The 20,567-nt window shown below is 39.1% G+C and overlaps 4 protein-coding genes across 5 annotated transcripts in view; 2 read left to right on the forward strand and 2 right to left on the reverse strand.

Annotated features, from left to right (window-relative positions):
- Window positions 1-844: 844 nt before the first annotated feature.
- Window positions 845-4,164, forward strand: LOC103373598 (zinc-activated ligand-gated ion channel). The gene is made up of 9 exons (XM_008303520.1): window positions 845-908; window positions 1,027-1,166; window positions 1,458-1,502; window positions 1,585-1,691; window positions 1,793-1,962; window positions 2,393-2,508; window positions 3,347-3,557; window positions 3,644-3,802; window positions 3,896-4,164. Exons 1-9 carry the CDS (start codon window positions 845-847, stop codon window positions 4,162-4,164), a joined length of 1,281 nt encoding a protein of 426 aa, XP_008301742.1.
- An 889-nt stretch (window positions 4,165-5,053) lies between these two features.
- Window positions 5,054-8,242, reverse strand: LOC103373156 (Golgi apparatus membrane protein TVP23 homolog B). Its single transcript, XM_008302979.1, has 7 exons — window positions 8,193-8,242; window positions 7,936-7,997; window positions 7,699-7,843; window positions 7,214-7,303; window positions 5,986-6,111; window positions 5,755-5,883; window positions 5,054-5,663 (listed from the first exon to the last, which is right to left on the reverse strand). Exons 1-7 carry the CDS (start codon window positions 8,202-8,204, stop codon window positions 5,637-5,639), a joined length of 591 nt encoding a protein of 196 aa, XP_008301201.1. The 5' UTR covers window positions 8,205-8,242; the 3' UTR covers window positions 5,054-5,636.
- A 2,727-nt stretch (window positions 8,243-10,969) lies between these two features.
- Window positions 10,970-14,763, reverse strand: otop2 (otopetrin 2). Of its 2 annotated transcripts, XM_008302999.1 has the most exons (7): window positions 14,705-14,763; window positions 13,797-14,167; window positions 13,561-13,697; window positions 13,380-13,438; window positions 12,449-12,603; window positions 11,512-12,350; window positions 10,970-11,424 (listed from the first exon to the last, which is right to left on the reverse strand). In XM_008302999.1, the coding sequence occupies exons 2-7, from the start codon at window positions 14,164-14,166 to the stop codon at window positions 11,254-11,256; spliced, it is 1,731 nt and encodes a 576-aa protein (XP_008301221.1). In that variant the 5' UTR covers window position 14,167; window positions 14,705-14,763; the 3' UTR covers window positions 10,970-11,253. The 2 variants fall into 2 exon arrangements, with proteins under 2 accessions (XP_008301221.1, XP_008301212.1); XM_008302990.1 differs by lacking the exon at window positions 14,705-14,763 and having other exon boundaries at window positions 13,797-14,255.
- A 1,604-nt stretch (window positions 14,764-16,367) lies between these two features.
- Window positions 16,368-20,567, forward strand: part of ush1ga (Usher syndrome 1Ga (autosomal recessive)) — a 6,041-nt gene continuing 1,841 nt past the window's right edge. The window contains exons 1-2 of the mRNA XM_008303013.1: window positions 16,368-16,531; window positions 19,607-20,060. Of these exons, the coding sequence (XP_008301235.1) occupies window positions 16,368-16,531; window positions 19,607-20,060 (618 nt within the window). The remainder of the gene's footprint in view (window positions 16,532-19,606; window positions 20,061-20,567) is intronic.

Raw genomic sequence — 20,567 nt, forward strand, 5'->3', positions numbered from 1 at the left:
CATGACTTCAATCTATGAACCCAATCCAAGCTATAACCATGAAAAAGTCAATGTACAGCTGAAAATGATCTCCCCCTTTCCTCATGATGAGCTTGATTTAAGTCCAGACACACCAATAGCGCCTAAGATTGAGACATCTGGTTCATTTTTTCCCCCCCTACATGTATATTTTACATTTCTACACCATTATAGCCACGACATTTGTACATTTGAGAAATATATACTGTGCGAGCACATTTTATAATTTAGAACTAACCTCATATAACCTCGTGAGTCAATTTACAAATATAATAAGTGGCAAAAAGAACAAATAATAAAACATGAATTCATCATCCAGCTGTCAAAACAAAGTGTTTTTAATTGCCACGCCTTTCCTCAGCTGCATTGAAACCACACAAGTCTTTGTCCTGCATCCATGAGTGAAGCGCCATGGTACACTCACGTCTCTATTACCCCACCCTTCTGTATGGCAGCCACAGTTTCAGCCAGCTGTAGTGACAAATAGCAGCTGGTGCGATCTGGGTCTGCAGGCAGGTAAACACACTGAGCCAGTAATTAGACTCATGTTCTGACTGTTTGCAGAGGATTACATGTTCTGTAATTAAACACGCGATGGTATTCTTAAAAGCTATTGTGCGTATTCTCTTAAATCATGCTTATGTTGTCCCTTCCTTGCTGTGAATATGGGGTCAAACGTCATGAGAACAGGTCTATATAAGCGTCATGTTGGGCTCAAACCAAGAGAAAGAAAGACGACAGGGATGGTGAAGAGTAAAGCGGCACACAGCTGTCAGTAAATCTGTATTTATTAGTTGTATATGAGGCCTAATAGTTGCTGTTAGAAATGTTGAAATTTCCGGTCCACAATGTGGAGAAGGCAATCTTCCTATTGAGTTTACTAACTGTAGGTAAGTATGATTTAACTATATTGTGGGGAACATTTGTTGAAATCACTTTAAGAAGCTAAAGGTAGGTTTGAAGGAGTATTTCTAAAATTATTCAAGCGATTCCCAATTTTAGGTTCAGAACTTGCCACACCCAGCTGCACAAGTCGCCGATGTCTGGCTCAAACGTTGATCGCCAAAGAAGTTCTTTCTCAGCCACAGGAGGACAACTGCACTAAACCGATTTTTGTGCCATTCCTTGAGTACCAAACTCTGTCAGTTGTAAGTATTTTTATGTGTATTTTACAGTGAAGTTCATTTTTTCTCCTTTATGATCTCAAACATGACAAAAAGGTGAGTTCAGCTTCTTCTATGTGTGGTTACCCTCGATTGTTTTAAATATCTTTATTTTGTGTTGGTGGTATTTGTTGATATAAAATTAGATTAGCTAAACATAACATGCCTTAAAAAAAATCAATTTAACTGAACACTATTTTAAGAAACAGGAACACATGCAGATGAACTATTTCAACTTTTCCATCAGCTCTCTCTGACCTTTTATCTTTTGAACAGGATACAAAGAATCTCCGCCTGATTATTCGCCTGCAAGCCGTACTTGTAAGTTTAACGATACTTTGAAATCAATAAAGTGATAGACAAACAGTGTTTCTATCACAGTGATCTTGATTTTAAAACACAGGTGTGGATAGATCCTGAGCTGACATGGAACACATCAAAATACCCGGTCGAAGAAGTGATTCTCCCAGTAGCAAAAATCTGGACCCCAGAGCTCCATGTAACAAACGGGTAAGTTAGATACACAGCAAGAGACCGTCAGTTATTATGACAAAGTCAATTCATGCATTTCTTGAAATTCCTTTGAGACACCTGCTACCTCTGGTCTGTAGAATAGTAGCAACTATGCAGCACAGCTCTCGTGATCTGCTGGTGTACAACAACGGCACTGTGAAGCACAATGTGATCATCAACGCGGAGGTCAACTGTGAAGTCAACCTGTTCAACTATCCCTTCGCTGCTGACCAGTGTCCTGTCGCAATCCAAGCCTGGTCCACTGATGGTGAGCTCAGCAATTGACTGAAAATAATCCTAATAAATTAATATCACATTAATGCTATATTAAACATTTGGAACAACCATGATCATCATCAGTCATCGTTTTAACTATGTTCCCGACTAGTTGTTGCAGTTGTCTTTAATTTAAAATGTACAATCATTTAAATGGCATTTCAGTTATTTTACTGTTGTCGTACTATTGTGTTATTAAGGGTGAAAAGCAAAAGCAAAAACATAGAGGACCGCAGCATTTCTTTAACAACCTCAATATAAGGCGGTTAATGCAGCACTTGTGCTACCAAATGTATGCATTTGACTATTTATGTGTTGCCTTTGCAATTATTACACTAGACATATTGATTCAGATACTAAACATCAGTGGGTATTTATGACATGGCTTCAGTTAAAAACAAACAAGGTTGTATTTAATTCAGGATGTGGTACGAAGCTGGCACTTGGTGTGTTGAAGATGGTTGATGGAGCCCACGGAGATTGGCAAACTGAAGATGTGGCCTTCCGGAAACAACGAGACGACCGCAATTACATCATGGTAAGTTCTTGAATTATCATTTATAATTAAAATAGGAATGCTCAAACAAGGGCTGCAGGTGGCACAGTTGGTAGCACTGTTGCCTCGCAGCAAGAAGGTTGCACCGGAATCTTTCTGCGTGGAGTTTGCATGTTCTCCCCGTGCAGCGTGGGTTCTCTCCGGGTTCTCCGGCTTCCTCCCACACAGTCCAAAAACATGTTGAGGTTAATTGGTGATTCTAAATTGTCCGTAGGTGTGAATGTGAGTGTGCTTGGTTGTCTGTCTGTAAGTGTAGCCCTGTGATAGACTGGTGACTTGTCCAGGGTGTCCCCTGCCTTCGCCCTAAGTCTGCTGGGATAGACTCCAGCCCCCCCGTGACCCTAATGAGGATTAAGCGGTGTATAGATAATGGATGGATGAATGCTCAAACAAAGTCAGATAAGTCGATCAACACAAAACCTTTGAGCTCAAATGATAAACGTTCTCTGGTCACGGTCTCTCAGATGTGACGACTGGTTGCTTTTCTGATGGGAAGTGTAATGTGTTTGAGTTTTATGGTTGGACAAATGATACAAGTTGAGCAATGAATCATTTTGGGCAATCTCTGGGAAATTATAATGAACCTCATTATTTTGTAACATTTACTAAGAAAAATGTCCAAGCAGCCCAAGACGGAACGTCCTCTTCATATCTCCACTGGAACATTGCCTAAATAAACAACTTGCCTTCTACCACCCCTTTGCATGAGTATTTACTATTTCCACCACCAACAAAATGTATGATGGAGTTCTAAAAAAATAAAAAAGAAAAGAAAAAGCAGTTTTTAAATTGTTTCAACGATGTCTTTTATGCTCCAAAGGTATCACTCCGCATCAAGCATACCAACCCTTTCATAACGCTGCTGCTGCCCAGTATTCTCATCATCTTGGCGGACATGGTCAGCTTTGCTCTACCACTGGGAGGCGGTGAACGCAACTCTTTCAAAGTTACTCTGGTGTTGAGCTTCACCATGTTCCTCAACATCCTCAATGATCAGCTGCCTGGCGACAGCACATGCAGCCCCGTCATCCGTGAGTCGTGCTGCACATAAACATAAGAAGATGCAGGAAAAATATCCAAGCAGCATCACAGTCTAAACATACATCTGTGTCTGTAGGAACCCACTTCTGTATTTGCCTGATCCTCCTGGTGTTGAGCATGCTGGTGTCCCTGCTGCTGACGAGGGTAGCCCAGGATGGCAGCCTCATCCTCTGCTGCTGGTCCAAAGGACCAGCGCCGAAAAACAGAAAGAGCAAGGAAGAGAAACAGGATGAGGGTGAGGAAGACTTGTTGTTTTGACACTGAAGAGGGTGTTTTGATGCTCACTGAGCCTTGATTTTTGATCTAATTGTTTCTTCAGTCTTCACAGAAGCCAAGGCTGACATCAGCGTCATACAGCTGGATGCCTCACAGGAGAACACTGAAACACTCAGAAAGGTGGTCAAGTTCTTGGAGGCCCTTGATACCAAAGAGGTGGAAAAGGAGCAGCACCAGAGGATTGCCAACTTATTGGACAAGATCTTCTTCTGGTTCTATTTCATTTTAGGCATTACATACTTTGTTGCCATGACTACTGTGATGGTCAAGTATACATGCTCGGTCAACCATTTTGATTTCTGGTATGAAGAGAACTACTAATTGTCTGTTATTGCAAGTCCTGACCCGCTAAAACCAAGTACACAATATTTATTCAGCCATATTTATCTCACATATACTATTATATGCAAAACATTACAGGTTTGTTATAGTTTGTCTCTGGATGTTTAGCAAAACTGAGGTTCTGAAAAATCCAAAAATAAACTAATTTCATCTTTCTCCCGATTTCTGTTTTCTTTTTTTTTAATCAGTTACATCACATGGTGAATATATGAAATGATTGTATACTGGGACAGGTTGATTGATAACAAAATTGGCCCATCAACCCTAGAACATGCACATTTTATTCAAGAGGATTTGCTCAATATTTAACCACATCTGCTTAAGGACTTGGATGGCAGAATTCCAAGATGTTACACCAAGGGAATTTCATCCCATAATAATAATGTGTTAACATTACAGTATGTCGACCTAAGTAAATGCAATAACGTGCTCTTTGGTGGACATACTGTAAATGCAAACGTAGTAAATACAAGAAGAAAGTCAAATGTACTTAAGTGCTGGATCACAATGGGCTAAACAGTGAAGCTCCTGGGATGCCACCTTGTGGCTGAATCATTCCCTGGCAACACACTGCAGCCTTCACATTAACGTGATTCCCCACCCAGCTCCTCTGATCTAGACCTGATGAGATAAACCAAACCAGCAGGATTTCAGCATGAGATGAATATTATCTCTCTTTATGTCCACCATAAAAGCAAAACAGCTGATGGGCAGCTAATGAAGCGTGAATATACTGATGTAATCGACATCTAAATTATGATGTTTTATATCCTCTTACGCCACCATAAAACTACTTTGTTACGGTGTTCTGATGCAGTAAATATATTTGCAATGAGCAATTAGAAAGATTGACATTTCCAGTCCAAAATGATAGAAAACCTTTATTATGCTATTTGTAAAACACAATTTCCCATCAGAAAATTACCTTTTTTCATATGAAAATGTATCAAAGAAGCATTCAGTTCAAAATATTTTAATCTTTATAAAGTATAATTTTATCCCTACAATGTCATTTATAACAAACCTTTCAGTAAAAAACATAAAGCTTAATTTTAAAGGATTATCCACAACCTAGAGTTGATTAGCAGCCACAATAAGGTAACAACTATCTCCATACTTGTTCCCAAAATTTCCTTTTTACAATATACAGTAAACAATCATTTTAAAGACAATGACTGAAGTTGTTTTTTAAATCACAAAAGCAGCAAACCAACAGGAATGATACCTGTGAAACAAGTTATTGCTTAGATTTTAAGTGCAGAACTTACAGCCAAACCTCTTCACACATTACCTTCTTAAGTCCTGGTAGGATAAATGAGGTGAAATTTAAACAAACCATACATCCTCTCCCAAAAAAGCCCAGCCACCTTTTCAATGGGAATAAAGTAAATGCAATGAGCCCATCAAGTGTTGAACTCCATCATGCTCCACATAATCTCCATGCATCCACCTCAAGGTCTCTCCTTTTTCTTCATTGCCTTTGGTGAAAAAACAAATAAAATATGAATGTAATAATAATACTGTGGACAAAAATATGGAAGGGCAAGGTTTGGATGACATTTCACATACCTGTTGAAGAATCTGGACACCAAGGAAGTTCTTTGCCATGTTTCTCAGGTTGGACTTTCCACCCACTTTGCATCTGACATAGCCGTACAAGTTGGCCCATTGTAAAACCAAGCCCATTATTACCACAGCCTGGGGGCAACAAATAGAGAATGAGACGTGAACCAATGACTAGCAGCAACTTAGACTGACAGAAATTCATCAGGCCTATACATACAAACACCCTGAACTGACCAGCCATTTAATCTTGAAAGAGAAGATGGTGCTAAACACAAAAATGATCCAGAAGACGGGGCACACGATGAGTCCAAGCCAGAAGATCCGCGAGTCGGCAGTGGATGTCGTGTTTGCTCTGTGTGTCTGTTTAAAAAAAAAAAAAAGTATCCAAGGTTAAAGTTCAGTTAATACAAATCAAAGAAAACGTGTCAAATATCCCCATTGAGCTGTATGATCAAGATGACAATGCAGCTGCTATGTGTTACACTGCCCTCCATTGTTCAGTAAGGTTATGCAGCTACATTACACGGTAGAAATGCTTAACAATGATTACATTTATTACCCTGAAAGGTGAAGTCTGTCAAAGAAATGAGAGATGCACTCTATTATCTGCAAACTGCAGGCCAGAATGCATGTCTTTTTGAGCATCCCAATACTTAGTGAGATTTCTTTTATTGAAGTTGTTTGCTGTCAATATCAAATTTAATCATAAAAAGCAAATGTATGTAAACTGGTAAGCATAAAGAGAATGTTTTTGCTCTTTTCTTGTCTTTGCAGGTGCATGTTTCATATGGAAAACCTTGCTTTTGCCTCTTCTTGAGCTGAAAAGAGTTCTGTGCAAACAGCTACTCAGCAAGTAATTTATGCAGGTAAATGTCCATTGTGGTGAAAATCCATTTCTATTGTGTCGTGTATATCTTAAAAACTTGGAGCTGTTAAAGAAATGCTGTAATAATAAATTCTAAGTTTCTAAGGAGCATTCAGAAATAATGGAACTGTCAGACATATTTGTAACCAATCACTGTGTTTTTCTGCCACCATCTGTGCTTCAGTGCAACCCAGCCGGCGTTAACATGTGTTTGCTTCTCTCCTGGTCACACATACTACATTTTAATACAGCCAATTTCCCAATACGTACGAAGATATAATAGCAAATGATTTGTCGGCTGCAATGTGATTAACTGTGCAGCTCTGTGTAGTCAATCACAGACGCAGAGAGCATCTTGTTCCTGAAGGGGGTGTGGACAGCAGCAGACCAGCTGCATCTAAAGCTACAGACACTGAAACAGCTCACTGAGCAGGAGGCTACAACCAGTTACCAGTGGTCATACAGTCATTATAAACTTGATTATCTTTCAAGTAGTTTAAGTTGAAAGATTGAAAGACACATTCTGGGAACACGTAAGACTTCAATTAATTTGCTGAAAAGCGGCACAGTATTGACTTTAATAACTACTAAGCTTACCTTCCTTGACTCAAACACCCAGTGGCTCCTGCCCGCTGCATCCACGTGATTCCACCACCGAAGACCCACCAACAATCTGCCAGATACATTCTACAAACCAAGGAAGACGTCTGTAAGCTTTTATTTGATTCATTACAATATACACCTTTACTTTTATTTTTATTCTTATTTGGAATTTAACTGTACTCTGGCAAAACAATTTCCTTCGGGATGAATAAAGTTTATCTTTATCTTTATCTTTATCTTTGTTTAAATATTCACAAAATAAGGAAACAAGCTATGGCAATGCATTACCTACAACTACATGAATTCCTGAATGGTTTCTACCATTAAGATGTTTTTGAAACAAAACACTAATTAGTTGCTTAAAAAAAATAATTGACAGGTTAGTAAGTCAGACAAATCATTAATATCTTGTGCAGATGTCAGGCATGACTTATCAATTTTTCGCGCTAAATTTATGTAGTACACCTAAAAATAGTCACCTTGACAGTCCAGAAGTCACATGACAGCAGAAGGATGATGGTGACCATACAGATGATGAACTGACTGCTGAGGATGTCGCACAGTAAGTAGACCACGATGGCACTGGTTCTGAAGAACAGGTGGAAGAAGGAGGCCAGAGGATGTCTGAAAAACACACCGACATTACATTAGTACTATTTAAAATAAAGGTTAAATTTGGTTAGAATAGTGGACCGATAGATATAAACACACCATACTTAATTTTAGACTTTCTTATCCCTGCGTCCTCTTCACCAAAAAGAGGAGCGTCTTGGGAGTCCTAGAAACAGAAAAACACATTAACGCTAATGGCTAAAACACACCGAGCAGGTATTTGGCTGCTTCTCAGCTTAGTTTGTAATTTCAGTCCAATACATGAGTAATATTAAAGTTGAAAACAACAAGTAAGATGTGCTATACCGCATTCAATTTAAAAGCATCGCTTCTAAACAGTCACAAACTTTGCATCGCTTACCTGTCTCAACATTTTGGCACCAAAGGTATTTCCTGGTGACGTGTTGTAAACAGAACCGTGTGCTGAGGACCCGCACGGAGGTGTGGCCTTAAATCTGCCTGACTGAAAAGTAAGCCTACTTAACATATCTTTATTACATAAATACCCATTTCTGTGTATGTGTATTGTATTAATAAATACGTGGATTTTAGACTTGTACGGAATTCCAGAAGCTTACTAAAATGTTTGTAACTGACTTATTTTATGTTCTAAGTCCTAAAAGTGCTTTATGAAGAGTTTGAAGATGTTTTCTGGATACAACCATTTGGGCTACACTGTAAAATATCATGAAGAAATTTAGTCAAATCAATGAATCTTTTCAAGTTTACTGAATGTAAATATATTAGTTGTGCTTGTTTCTGTTTATATTTCTTTCTAAATGTATTTTCAAATTGCTTTTTAACTTAAAGATAAGAGTTCTTATAACTTTAGGCATTTAAACAGAACATAATGTGTTCAGTGATTGAACAGCAGCTCCTGAAATTAGGTTATTAAGAATCAAAGGTAGAATATATGCAGACTTCCCAGGATGGTGTAAACTTGTTCTGTGTCTTTATTATATGTTTTAATTAAGTTCTGATTGTTTCTTTTACATTATTCAAAGCAATTCTAACCATGATAATGGTATAGATAATGGAATTCAGTCCATCCGTCTGCAGATGTATCACTGTTGTCAGTGTTGCTGGGTATAGCGTCACAGGTTGCCTTTAATTGTTCAAAATGCCTTCAATTACTGAGGCTGTAAGAGAAGTGCCAAATGAAGAAGAAAGCCGTTAAAGTTAAAGAACTGCAAAAGAAAAGCCTTTCTTCTGTAACCATTATTTATGTGACTAGTAAAGTCAACTTAATAACTTGAGTTTATTTAACTTGTTTTTTTTCAGATTGGGTAAAATCAGTTCAGCCAGTTTTCCACTTTCTTGGCTCACAGAATGACTTTAAAGTAACTAATCAACCTTAGTGCAGTTAACTCACATTTGAAGGCAGTGGGGGAATTTAAGTAAAGCTGAATGACCTTAAAATGATTTACAGTGTATGGACACAGAAACATTTCCATTCATACTGGTACAAGGGTAAGAAATCCATCATACAGTTGATACCAGAAGTTTACATACACTGTATAAAAAGACCTGTAGCCTTTTTTTCTCACTGCCTGACATTGTCTGTTTTAGGTCAGTTCGGCGTATCAAGATTATTTATATTTGCTAAATGTCAGAACAATGAGAGAGAAAATTATTTAGGGATTTTTTTCACTACTTTCTTCAGAGTCAGATGTTTACATACACTAAGATTACTATGCCTTCAAACTATTTGGGAAAGCCCAGATGATGATGTCATGGCTTTGGAAGCTTTTGATTGGTTCATTGACAACTTTTGAGTTAACTGGTGGCACACCTGTGGGTGTATTTTAAGGCACACCTCAAACACACTGCTTCCTTTTGCCAATCAGCCAAGATATCAGGAAGAGAATTGTGGACCTCCACAAGTCTGGGTCATCCTTGGGTACAATTTCGAGATGCCTGAAGGTTCCACGTTCATCTGTTCAAACAATTATATACAAGTATAAACACCATGGGAATGTCCAGCCATCATACTGCTCAGAAAGGACACGGGTTCTGTGTCCCAGAGATGAAGTGTTTTGGTGTGAAATGTGCATATCAACCCCAGAACAAAAGCAAAGACCTTGTGAAGATGCTGCTGAAGCTGATAAGAGAGTGTCATTATCCACAGTGAAACCAGTCCTGTACTGATGTGGGATGAAAGGCTACTCATAGAGGAAGAAGACATTACTACAGAAGCAACATTAAAAACGAACAATGACCCTAAGCATACCGCCAGATTAGTTACAAAGAGGCTTCAGGACAACAAAGTCCATGTTTTGGAGTGGCAATCACAAAGCCCTGATCTTCAATCCTGTAGAAAATTTGTGGGCAGAGCTGAAAAGGCTTGTGGAGCAAGGTGGCTTATAAACCTGACTCAGTTCCACCAGTTCTGTCAGGAGGAATGGGCCAGAAGTCATCAAACTAATGTGAGAAGCTTGTGGAAGGAAACCCAAAACATTTGACCCAAGTCATACAGTTTAAAGGCCATGCTACCAAATACTGAGGAACTAAGGAAATGTATGTGAACTTCTGACTTTTAAGAAAGCAATTTTTAAAAAAATAAAAAAAGTTCTGTCTCATTATTCGGACATTTAGCAAAAAGAAACAATTTTGGCAATTCTTACCGACCTAAAACAGGAAAAGTTTAGTCTGATTTAATGAAAAATAAAAAATAAAAAAGGTTCGATGTCTTTTTATACAGTGTATGTAAACTTCTGGTTTCAACTGTATCTAGTGTTTTTAAAACTGCAAAATTGAGAAAACAAGGTGCTGTGTAGTGTTTTTGTTTGATAATTCATTGTTCTCTTAGTAAAGTTGTCGATCAATTAATCAACCATTCAAATTATTGCTTTTACAGCAGTATAGTGTGATTTTGCGAGGCATTTTATGATAAGCTACTGCTATAGTTTTGCATTTGGTCAACTACTACTATGATCAGTAACAATAGGACTAATGATACTTATAATGATAATTTGTATTAACAATAGCACTAATAATACTTACAATGATAATACGTATTAACAATAGTACTAATGATACTTATAATGATAATTTGTATTAACAATAGTACTAATACTTATCATTGACTTATAATGACAATAATGATAATAGAAACATTGTTGGTACATTGAATTATTCTCTTTTACTCTGTTTACTTTATTGCTTACTTTTATTTTGTGCATACACATCCTGGAACATAACTCAAGTCATACAAGATCAGCTTCACAATTAAATATTTTCGTAACTTTTGAACATAACATCATCACGTGCTACAACATGGGAAACATCAAAGGAAGGATATTAGTCAGTCAAATTATATTTCACAATTTTATACAGAAAAAATAAATCATTAAAGAAATCACAGTTTATACAAAAAAGTTTTACAATATTAAAGACGTTTGCCGTACTCATATGCTCCTGTGCTATGAGCACAGAAACACCTCAAACAGACTGGCGACTGAGTGCATTCGGTAAAAGATGGCAAAAGGAAGTCCAATATTCACGACAGCAGACCACATGTTGAATTTGTAGAATTCAGTTTCAGTGTCGTGATCAAACTGGGGACGTGCACCGAATGCAGGCATGATCCACAGCTGTCAAAGACAGAAACAACAGGCTTAGTGTGTCGTGAATTTAAAACAGAGAATTTTAAGGTGTAAGGGAGAAAGAAAGTTACTCACGATGACATTTCCCAGCAGCAGAAACACACAGACTTCCTTCAACACCCGTCGCTTCCATGACAGCTTGTGTCTGTGCTCAGTCGTGTGGTTGTGCGATGTGGGCGCAGGGTTGGATTTTGTGTCCATGTCTGGTCCTTCAAGGATGCTGAGATCTTTGCCTGGCTCCAGCACGTATGGATTTGGAACAACAGTGACTGGTTCTATTTCATGGAAGGGTTCTCGATGTAGACCTTCAATTATGAAAAAGTTCTGCAGGCCAAGCTGGAGCACCATCAGTATAGCCCAGGCCAGGTTGAGACCGTTCAGGTAGCCTTTGGCTCCAGTTGCAACCATAGCTACGATGCTGAAATAGCTGATGATGAACTGTCCCATCGAGGCTCCAACCAGCAGCCCCACATCCAGGCTGCGCGTGGGGTTTCTCTCTGACACGTGTTCCCTGTGATCTATCTTGTAGATGGCACAGCCGATCACAGTGGACACAGACATCAGGGTCACTATGACTATATTCATGACAAAGTGCATCATCACCGCTGTGTCCTTCTTCTTGTCGTCGTATTCATCTTTTTTCATCTCCATCTCGTATACAATAAATGTAACCAGACCTGTGATTACTAAGAAGATTCCGAAAACGGGACCAAGAAATATATCCTTTAGACTAAATTTGATGTTGTGGTGGCCATGCTCGGCTGCTACTCGGCCTACGTTTTTCCACATGACGTAGGCCATGGCCGAGGCAAACAGGCTGTACTCGATATTGAAAGGGTACAGGTAGTAGTAGGCCTCCTTGAAGATGCTGCATGATGTGTGGCTGCACTTGCACTTTTCGTCTCCATAACCCGCTGTAAGACATGACATGGTACAGAAAGAGAGAAGTGTTAAGTTGCGCTTTCTCACTGACTGCTGTATTTACTTTGATTGCTTTATCTGCTTTAATTACCTTTGCTGATGTACAGGTTTCGTCCAGACAGTTTAGTGGTGTTGTCTGGATAGGAGTCTGGATAGTCGGGAAGAACTGTTTGGTGAAGGGACTCCTCTGTGACATTCGTCATCCATAAAACTAGATTTGTAGAAAGGGTTAGCATCAACCCGCAGCTAAATAAAAAGAACAAAGAGGCAAGATGAAACAATGATCGGAGGTCATTTATTTAAACTTCGCATGACTTAAAACAGTTAAAATTTGTGTTTGCCAAGTGATAATAGCCTTTTTTTTTTTTTTTTTTTTAAATTCAATTAGCTTCAAGTCATTTACGTTTATTACAGTTTCAAGCTAAAGCATGATTAACTACAAACTGAACTATACATTAGTCAGTAGATGGTTGCAATTTTGCTTATCAAGTAATTTTTAAAGCAAAACTGTCCAGAATTATCTGGTTTCAGCTCCAGCATTTACTTGTTTTCTTAGTCATCTAAAGAAGTTTTAATGCATTTGAGTTTTCTGAAGTTTGTCAGATAGAACAAGCATTTTAAATACATGAACTTTGCTTCTGGGAAATTGTGTTTTTAATTTTATTTAATTTTTTAAAAATTGTTTTTGACATTTCACCTACAATTCATTGACTAAATAAGAAAATAACAGACCAAAAGCATATAATGAAAATAAGAGTTGCAACCTTATAACGGTTTACATCAACAAAAATAATAAATATGTCCTATTAGATTCTGCAAATTAGACAAAAAAGAAAAACATAAAGCAGTGACATAACGTCAGTAATAAGACAGCAGCTATAAGGTAAGGTCATTCTCTATTATCGAGGTGAGTCTCTGTGTCTTTGGAACATGATGAAAAAATAATAATATTCAAAAATCAAAACAAATCACAGAGACAGTGAGTGATTTTAAAGAAGAGGCAGAAATCTGTAATCACCTACCGCGTAACGTTCCTTTGCAGCTGCACACAGTCTTTGGAATGGATCCACAAAAAGTATGTCTGAAATCAATTTCACAATTATTTTCATATTTTTACAATCATCAAAACCAAAGTAAATGTTACATACTGGCTTTTTGTGTTTTTTTTTTGTTGTTGTTTTGTTTTTACAATTTTATATTTACCTGTATAAGTACAAAAATAAGTTGTATCACAGGGAATGCAACTTTAACAGCAGAATCACAGTGGAGGTATCCCACGTAGCTGGCTATCTTGAAAATGTCCATGATAATACTGAGGAGTCCAAATAGCACAAGTCCTCCTGCAGGAGACAGAACATGCAGAACAGTGGAAAAGTAATAAACTGCACTAGAATTGCTCTGTAAATGAAAATGCACGTTTGTAAGTAATGTTGACTTACCCCTGAGCCATACAGGTCCAGCATGGTCATCCTTGTAAATGACAGCATTTTCTGTCCTGACTGTGTAAATGCAATAATAAACCATCCAGATGGAGGTGAGGAGGAGGATGATGATGAGGAAAACCTGCAGGTCAGGGGTGCTGATTTTGACATTGTTGTAAGCGCTGCCGCTGACTAAGGCACAGCCCAGGATCAAAATGTTTACGCAGATGATCGCTGACACCATCCATCCCCAGTTTCGGCCTCGCTCCCTCACGACCTCCGTGGACGAGCTGTTCAGGTCGGGTTCACTCACGCTCCCCGTCTGACCCAGTGCGTTTATGTTGTTGGACAGGTGGGCTTCCTCCGTTTCCCGGTCTTTGGCCGTCATCCTGCATGGTTCACAAAGATTGCCACCGGTCAGACAGTTACACAGATAGCCAGTGATGAAACACATGACTGCTTTCTCTAAGATCTATTCACAAATGAGTAGTTTGCTGCGTCTAGTCCCATAAGAGAGATGACAGGTTTAACAACTACACCCAGTCGCTGGCTCCCTGTAACGACAGATCCCGCCCCAGTGAAGCCTTTCCGTGAACAGGAACTCAGCATCATTGCCACCCTGCTGGTGTTACACAGCAGTTTCAAATCAGCAAGTATGAGTTAATTTCCCCTTGGTTTGGCAAGATGGGCACGTTGACAATGCTGTGCTCAGTGAAAATCCACAAAAATGTTGACATGGATCAATTGTTCTGTCAACAGTATCCTCTCCATCTTTGATAAAATAACATCAGTACAGGTGAAAAAGTTGTGTAATAATGTGAACACAGCCCTTATCAGTTACCCAAATCAAGCTCTTGTGCCAGTTCAACAAAGCAATGGCCTTTTTAAAAAATCAGGCTAAAGCTCTTGGATACGCGCCGGCTTACCTGGCAGAGTGAGATCCTGAGAGCAGTCCGAGCTGTCAAGGCTTATATACGCCTCAAAAACACAGTGGTTTACTGTGTAGAGTCATAAATGTCAATAAATCTGTTATGAACAACACCATATTATTACCAAACACAGCATGTTTTGCACAAAATATTCAGTAAAGTTCAAAAGATGGTTCCAGGAAAAGCCTTTTCTCACGATTCCAAAATACAAGGAACCGGTTCCTTTTCAGAACAAAAGCAATTCTCTTGATATTATATAATACATTTCTTAATGCCGGTCACTTGTAATAAAACTTTCAATTGCTTGGATAATGATAAAGTTACGAAAAACAAAACTATATGTATAATATTAAATATGAAAACCATTTTCTCCATTACTCCTTTGCATTTATAAACACTTTTTAAAGCTTTACAGGTTGTGTTGTCTGTGTTTTTTTTTTTAACTTGATCCTGTTTTTTTCTGCTGCACCTGACCAGGTGCAGGTTCACCTTGCAATCTAAATGTGATCTAAATTCTCTAAATAGGCGTAGCATGTGTTACTCTCTTATCTTTTGTATCCTCGGCTTGAAGGGAATACTTTCTGCTCTTTAATGCTATTCAGACGTGCCTCTGCATTTTGCCTGAGGTGTAGTACATGAAAAGCCTGGTCACTATCTGTGTCTATTGTTATGGAAGTTTCAATTGGGTAGTATGTCTGAGAACTTGCCACTAGTTTAGTACAACTACGCTCATTTTAGGTCAGTGCTGAGGCTAATGTATCCCCTCTTCGCAGGGTGGGGCTGAGAGCAGAGGTGCCTCTTTATTGCAAAACGCCATTGTGCTCATGAAATCTTTCTTTGTCTGCCCTTGCATTTCTTCCCAACAATGGAAAAATTTAAAGTGAGAACAATAGGTGATTCAAAAGAACAAGGAAAGGCAGCAAGAGCGGAATGACTCGGACTTTTTTCCTGAAAGTGACACATGGCTTGTTAATACTTTAACTGGATATTCTTGAATATCTGTGCTTATTTGTAAGACTCTGTAGCTGTAGTGGAGTGAACAATCGTGTCCTTATGTTTATTATGATAATTTGTGATGAGTATGTTTGAAAGAACACAGCGAAGTCAAGCAACATGAATGAACATTAAATAGTACACACCACATTACAGACATTTTAAAATCTTTTTCAGTGCCTGTAGTCACTGAAATCACCTCCACAGTATGGCAAAGTGATTCTATTTAGCAAAAAAAAAAAGGATAACAAGTGTGAAGTAATGATCAAAAGCCATTAGGAAGAACCTCAAATACATTAAAGACACTCAAAACCCCTCAGTCCTAACAGGAGTGCTCCACCTGACCAATGCAGGCTGCACTCCTGGCCCAGCAGACGAGGGATGGTGTGGTTGAGATGCTACAACTGGGTCTGTGCTGGACCACCTCGGCCACCGGGAGCACTGTTCCCCCGCGCGCTGCGCCGCGTCCCTGGATACCGCCGACGCGCTCTGCTGCGCGCTGCTCCGCTGGTCAGAGGCGACCGAGCGGACTGCGGATGAAAACCCCGGGGACAAAGTGACACTTCGGTCGCTCTGCTTTCAGCTCCATGCCGAATGACGAGGATGGTGGTGGTGGTGGTGTTGATGAAACGCAATGGAGCAGAGCAGGGTGGATTAATTGTGCGCCATGAATGACAGGTACCACAAGGCGGCCCGGGACGGATACCTGGACCTGCTGAAGGAGGCGACTAGGAAGGATCTCAACGCACCGGACGAGGATGGCATGACACCGACGTTATGGGCCGCTTATCACGGCAATCTGGAGGCTCTGCGGCTGATCGTGGGAAGGGGGTGGGTATGATTTATGTGTGAAGTGATCTATCATGTGCCATGTCCATCTTCTCACATTTAGAGTTTCTGCAACTGAACCAAAAAAAAAAAAAAAATGAAACCCTCTAAAGTAACAGTGCACCTCTAGGTCACCTTTTACAGGTTGCATTAGTTAACTGAGTTGAAGACTTGATATAGAAAGTGCATCTAAACAAACAAACAACAAAACGTTTGGTGATTATTTACTTATACACATGTGATAAATCCCAATGTTTGCTGGACAGTATTAAAGTATTTCTACAATAGCAGCAGCAGCAGAAATAAAAAAATAAAAATAGCTCACATCCACATGATCTTTGCACATCTGTATATAGCCTCTTGGGTCTTGTTTGTTTGTTTCTTTGCAGTGTAATATATTCATTTTTTCTGTAAGAGCTTTATTGACTGAAATCACAAGTATAACTTTTAGATGGATTAATTAAAAACTCACACTTTTTTTTTTTTTTAATAATAATGTGACTGTTGTTTTCCAATATTGTCTATTGTCCCGACACTAATGATCCCCAGAGATGTCATTTACTTTTTTTTACAAATACATGATGATAAAAGACTGTTATTTCCAAAGCCTGTATGACTAAGAGAAACTTAATATATATATATGTGAAACTGAAAACCTCTGTCATTTAATGTTAAGCCTCAAGCCTCAGTGATGACTTTTTCACTTCTCAAAATTATATATAAATATTTTTTATACAGAATGTTACTGTACAAAAGACTTCCAGCACAATAGATACGTATACATAGACCACAACGAAATCATAAACTCCTATTTAAAATGGGCTATTTGAGTAGTTTCATATGTGCCAATTCATCATGAGGAAGTACAGCCAGAAAAAAATGTCTCATGAAATTAACAGCAGATTATGTAATTGTAGCATGCCACATCATGTTAGCATGCTGGCCATACTTCAAGCAAAATGCGCTAATGCGATTGGTATTTACACACGACATCCCATTTCTCATCATATCTGGCTGACCTGGTTTGCATGCCAGCAAGAACAAAATAGGCCCATTATGACTCTGCATAATTGAGTAAAGTTTAGAAGGGACATCATTCATCAGCGTTCAGTTGATTGAAAGCAAACGAACAGGAAAAAGTGTAGGACATTTATTTAAATAGCCTGAAGTTTCCTGAATGAAACCAGCGCTAAACCCAGGAAGACTATCGACTGTTATGCAATGTCGAATTCAGCATTTCCCACAAGATGAGTGCAAACAACGTGATGGCATTGAGCTGTGAAGGACACATCGTTATTGATAGCAGCAGACATAAACCACAGATTGACATGAGGTTGTAAAATTAAGCCTTAATAGGTGTTGTAACTCAAGTGTGAGACACGTGATATAACGAAGAGAAGTTTAATGCTGCTTGACACTGTCATGGGAAAGATGCCATGCCTGCTGTATATAAGGCGAGCATACCGCCTTGGATGACTTGCAGTGACATTAAACTGTCAGGAAGTGAATACGCAAACAGCCATAATGTGATAAAGAGTAGGGGACTGATAAGTGAGCAGACCTGTCACTGCTGTGGTGAGCGTTTTAATAGGACAGACTTAAATTATGACACATAAAGATATCATGTTAGATGTCTGCTTACTGTGACAGCCATATTGCATAATCTGAGTACAGAAGGTGATAAATTCATCTCAATATAAAACTGGAACAGAGCTCATTTCTATCTTTTCACATCTATTTACAGCCCTGTAGATTCCTTGATCTATTACAGCACCTTGCTGACAACATAAGTCCTGTGTTTGATCATTGTTTTATTGTTGCATTTCTGTTCTTGCACTTTATCCTGCACAGTGAAAACAACCCGGTTCCTCCATTTGTACGTGTATGAACTTTTTTTTCCACCATTTAAACCTAATCCTGTCCACACATAAAGAGCAGAGGGCTGAAATCAGAGTGCTAATCGCTGCGCAAGTTGGGTCTGGCAGATCTGACACACATTCTCTGTGAAAACCTTACAGCGCCATCCATCAATAATACATCTGCACTTCAACAGTAGCTTCACGTCCTTTGCATCAAATATTCAGCAGTCTGTACGTGGCTACATTAGAGGACACAGACAGGACACAAGGGCAGTTCAGTAGGCATGTAAATACAGGATGGGGACGCCAAACAAGAGGACGTGAAACTGACCACGTATACAGAATATTTAGCTAAAACTGTAATACCAGCAATTAGCTGTAGTGGACACAAATAAGCCAAAACATGTCATAGCAACAAGATATTCAGTTTCCTTTTTACCATTACGGTTATTAATAAGCTACTTGATGGAATACTAGTTTGAACTAAATATTAGTAATGAGTAAACGTATAGGCTTTAATAAACTGGCATACATGGCTTCTGGAAAGAAATATACAGTAACAAGCCCCCATACAAATCTGTGCTTCATGTCATCCAACCAGCTTTAATACTTTGTGTTTTGACTCGAGGAACTCAATGTGACATCAGCAGCTATTCACAATTGTGCTTTTTGAGTCAGGTGCAACCTATGCGTCCTCCCCTGAAACAGGATACAAGTAGTGGTGCTGGCAAGCCTGTGGTCATATTACAGACCCAGCAGCAACAGTGCAACAAACATAGAGGTAACCCTAAGGTCGAGGACCGTCAGGGAAGGGTAAAAGTGGCTAATTATTGTTTTAATGTGGCCCTTGCATAATTGTGATGTGTAGGATTGTTTCGTTTTCAATCAAATGCACTTTAAAAGTTGTCAAAGCCTTTTAAAAAGAGTAGTTGTCCACAGAAGATCAATGCTTGTTTTTTGAATTGGCAACGTGCTGTTCAGACTTTAAATTATTAAATAAGGTCCAATTTACAACGCACGGATGGCAGGTCAGTGCTGAAAACATAATCAAAAAAATCACATGGTTACTCATAAGTGAGTCATCTGAACCGCGGCCAGAAAGAATGCAACCTTTAAGCCATAAACTGTGTCTTAATCTAAACAGGGATGGCAATATTTATCCAATAAATTCTTCTCTGAGTCAAATGCTTATTTCTAACATCTTTCCTGTGGCTTACAGAGGGAACCCAGACAAGTGTGACATATGGGGGAACACGCCACTCCACCTGGCAGCTGCCAATGGTCACCTCAACTGCCTTTTCTTCCTGGTGTCTTTCGGTGCCAATATATGGTGCCTGGACAATGACTACCACACACCATTGGACATGGCCGCCACAAAGAATCACATGGATTGTGTCCGGTACCTGGATTCCATCGCTGCCAAGCAGACGGGCCTCAATCCCAAGCTGGTCAGCAAGTTGAAGGACCGGGCATTCCTTGAAGCTGAGCGTAGAATCAAAGAGTGTTTGAAGATGCAGAAGAAGCACCACAAACGTATGGAGCGAAAGTTTCATAAGGAGGCCTCTGAGGCTTCGGCATCAGACGTCATGAGCTTTTCCAGTTACACCAGCAGCTCTATTAGCCACAGGCTACGCAACTTCAACACAGCCACCGTCAGTGTGCCATATTCTCAGGTTAGGATTTTAATTAGTTTATTGTGAAAGGTTTGAGTTTGTTTATTTTTCATTTTTGCATGATTTAGTACAGTACCAAAACAAGACTAAGCTAAATGCTGAAATAGTCATAGTGGCAATTCCAGCAATCTGCACCATTTTTTTTTTGCATGTTCACCATCTGTGTTTAGCCTACTTGCATACTAACACTGGCTACTTAGCATTAAATTACAGGTTTAATTATATTTTTGGGGGCTACACACTAAAGTATTGGACACATGAAACATTTGCCCCAATGACAAAGCTACAGTAAAAGTGAGGAGAGAAGAAAAAATCTTACAGCTCGTCAAGACATGTCACTAAGACCAAAAATGTCATGGTGGTGCTAGAGAATATCCTTGTAAACATCTGAATACCAAGGCGAGATATCCAGTAGGTCTCTATGTTTGTTCTCTGTCATCGAGGTCATGTAAATCCCAAGACGTCCAGTAAAAAGCAACTACCCAGACATCTCTTTTTGGTTTTTGA

Source organism: Stegastes partitus, unplaced genomic scaffold (assembly GCF_000690725.1).
Source record: "Stegastes partitus isolate 25-593 unplaced genomic scaffold, Stegastes_partitus-1.0.2 Scaffold38, whole genome shotgun sequence".
Classification (NCBI taxonomy): Eukaryota; Metazoa; Chordata; class Actinopteri; family Pomacentridae; genus Stegastes; species Stegastes partitus.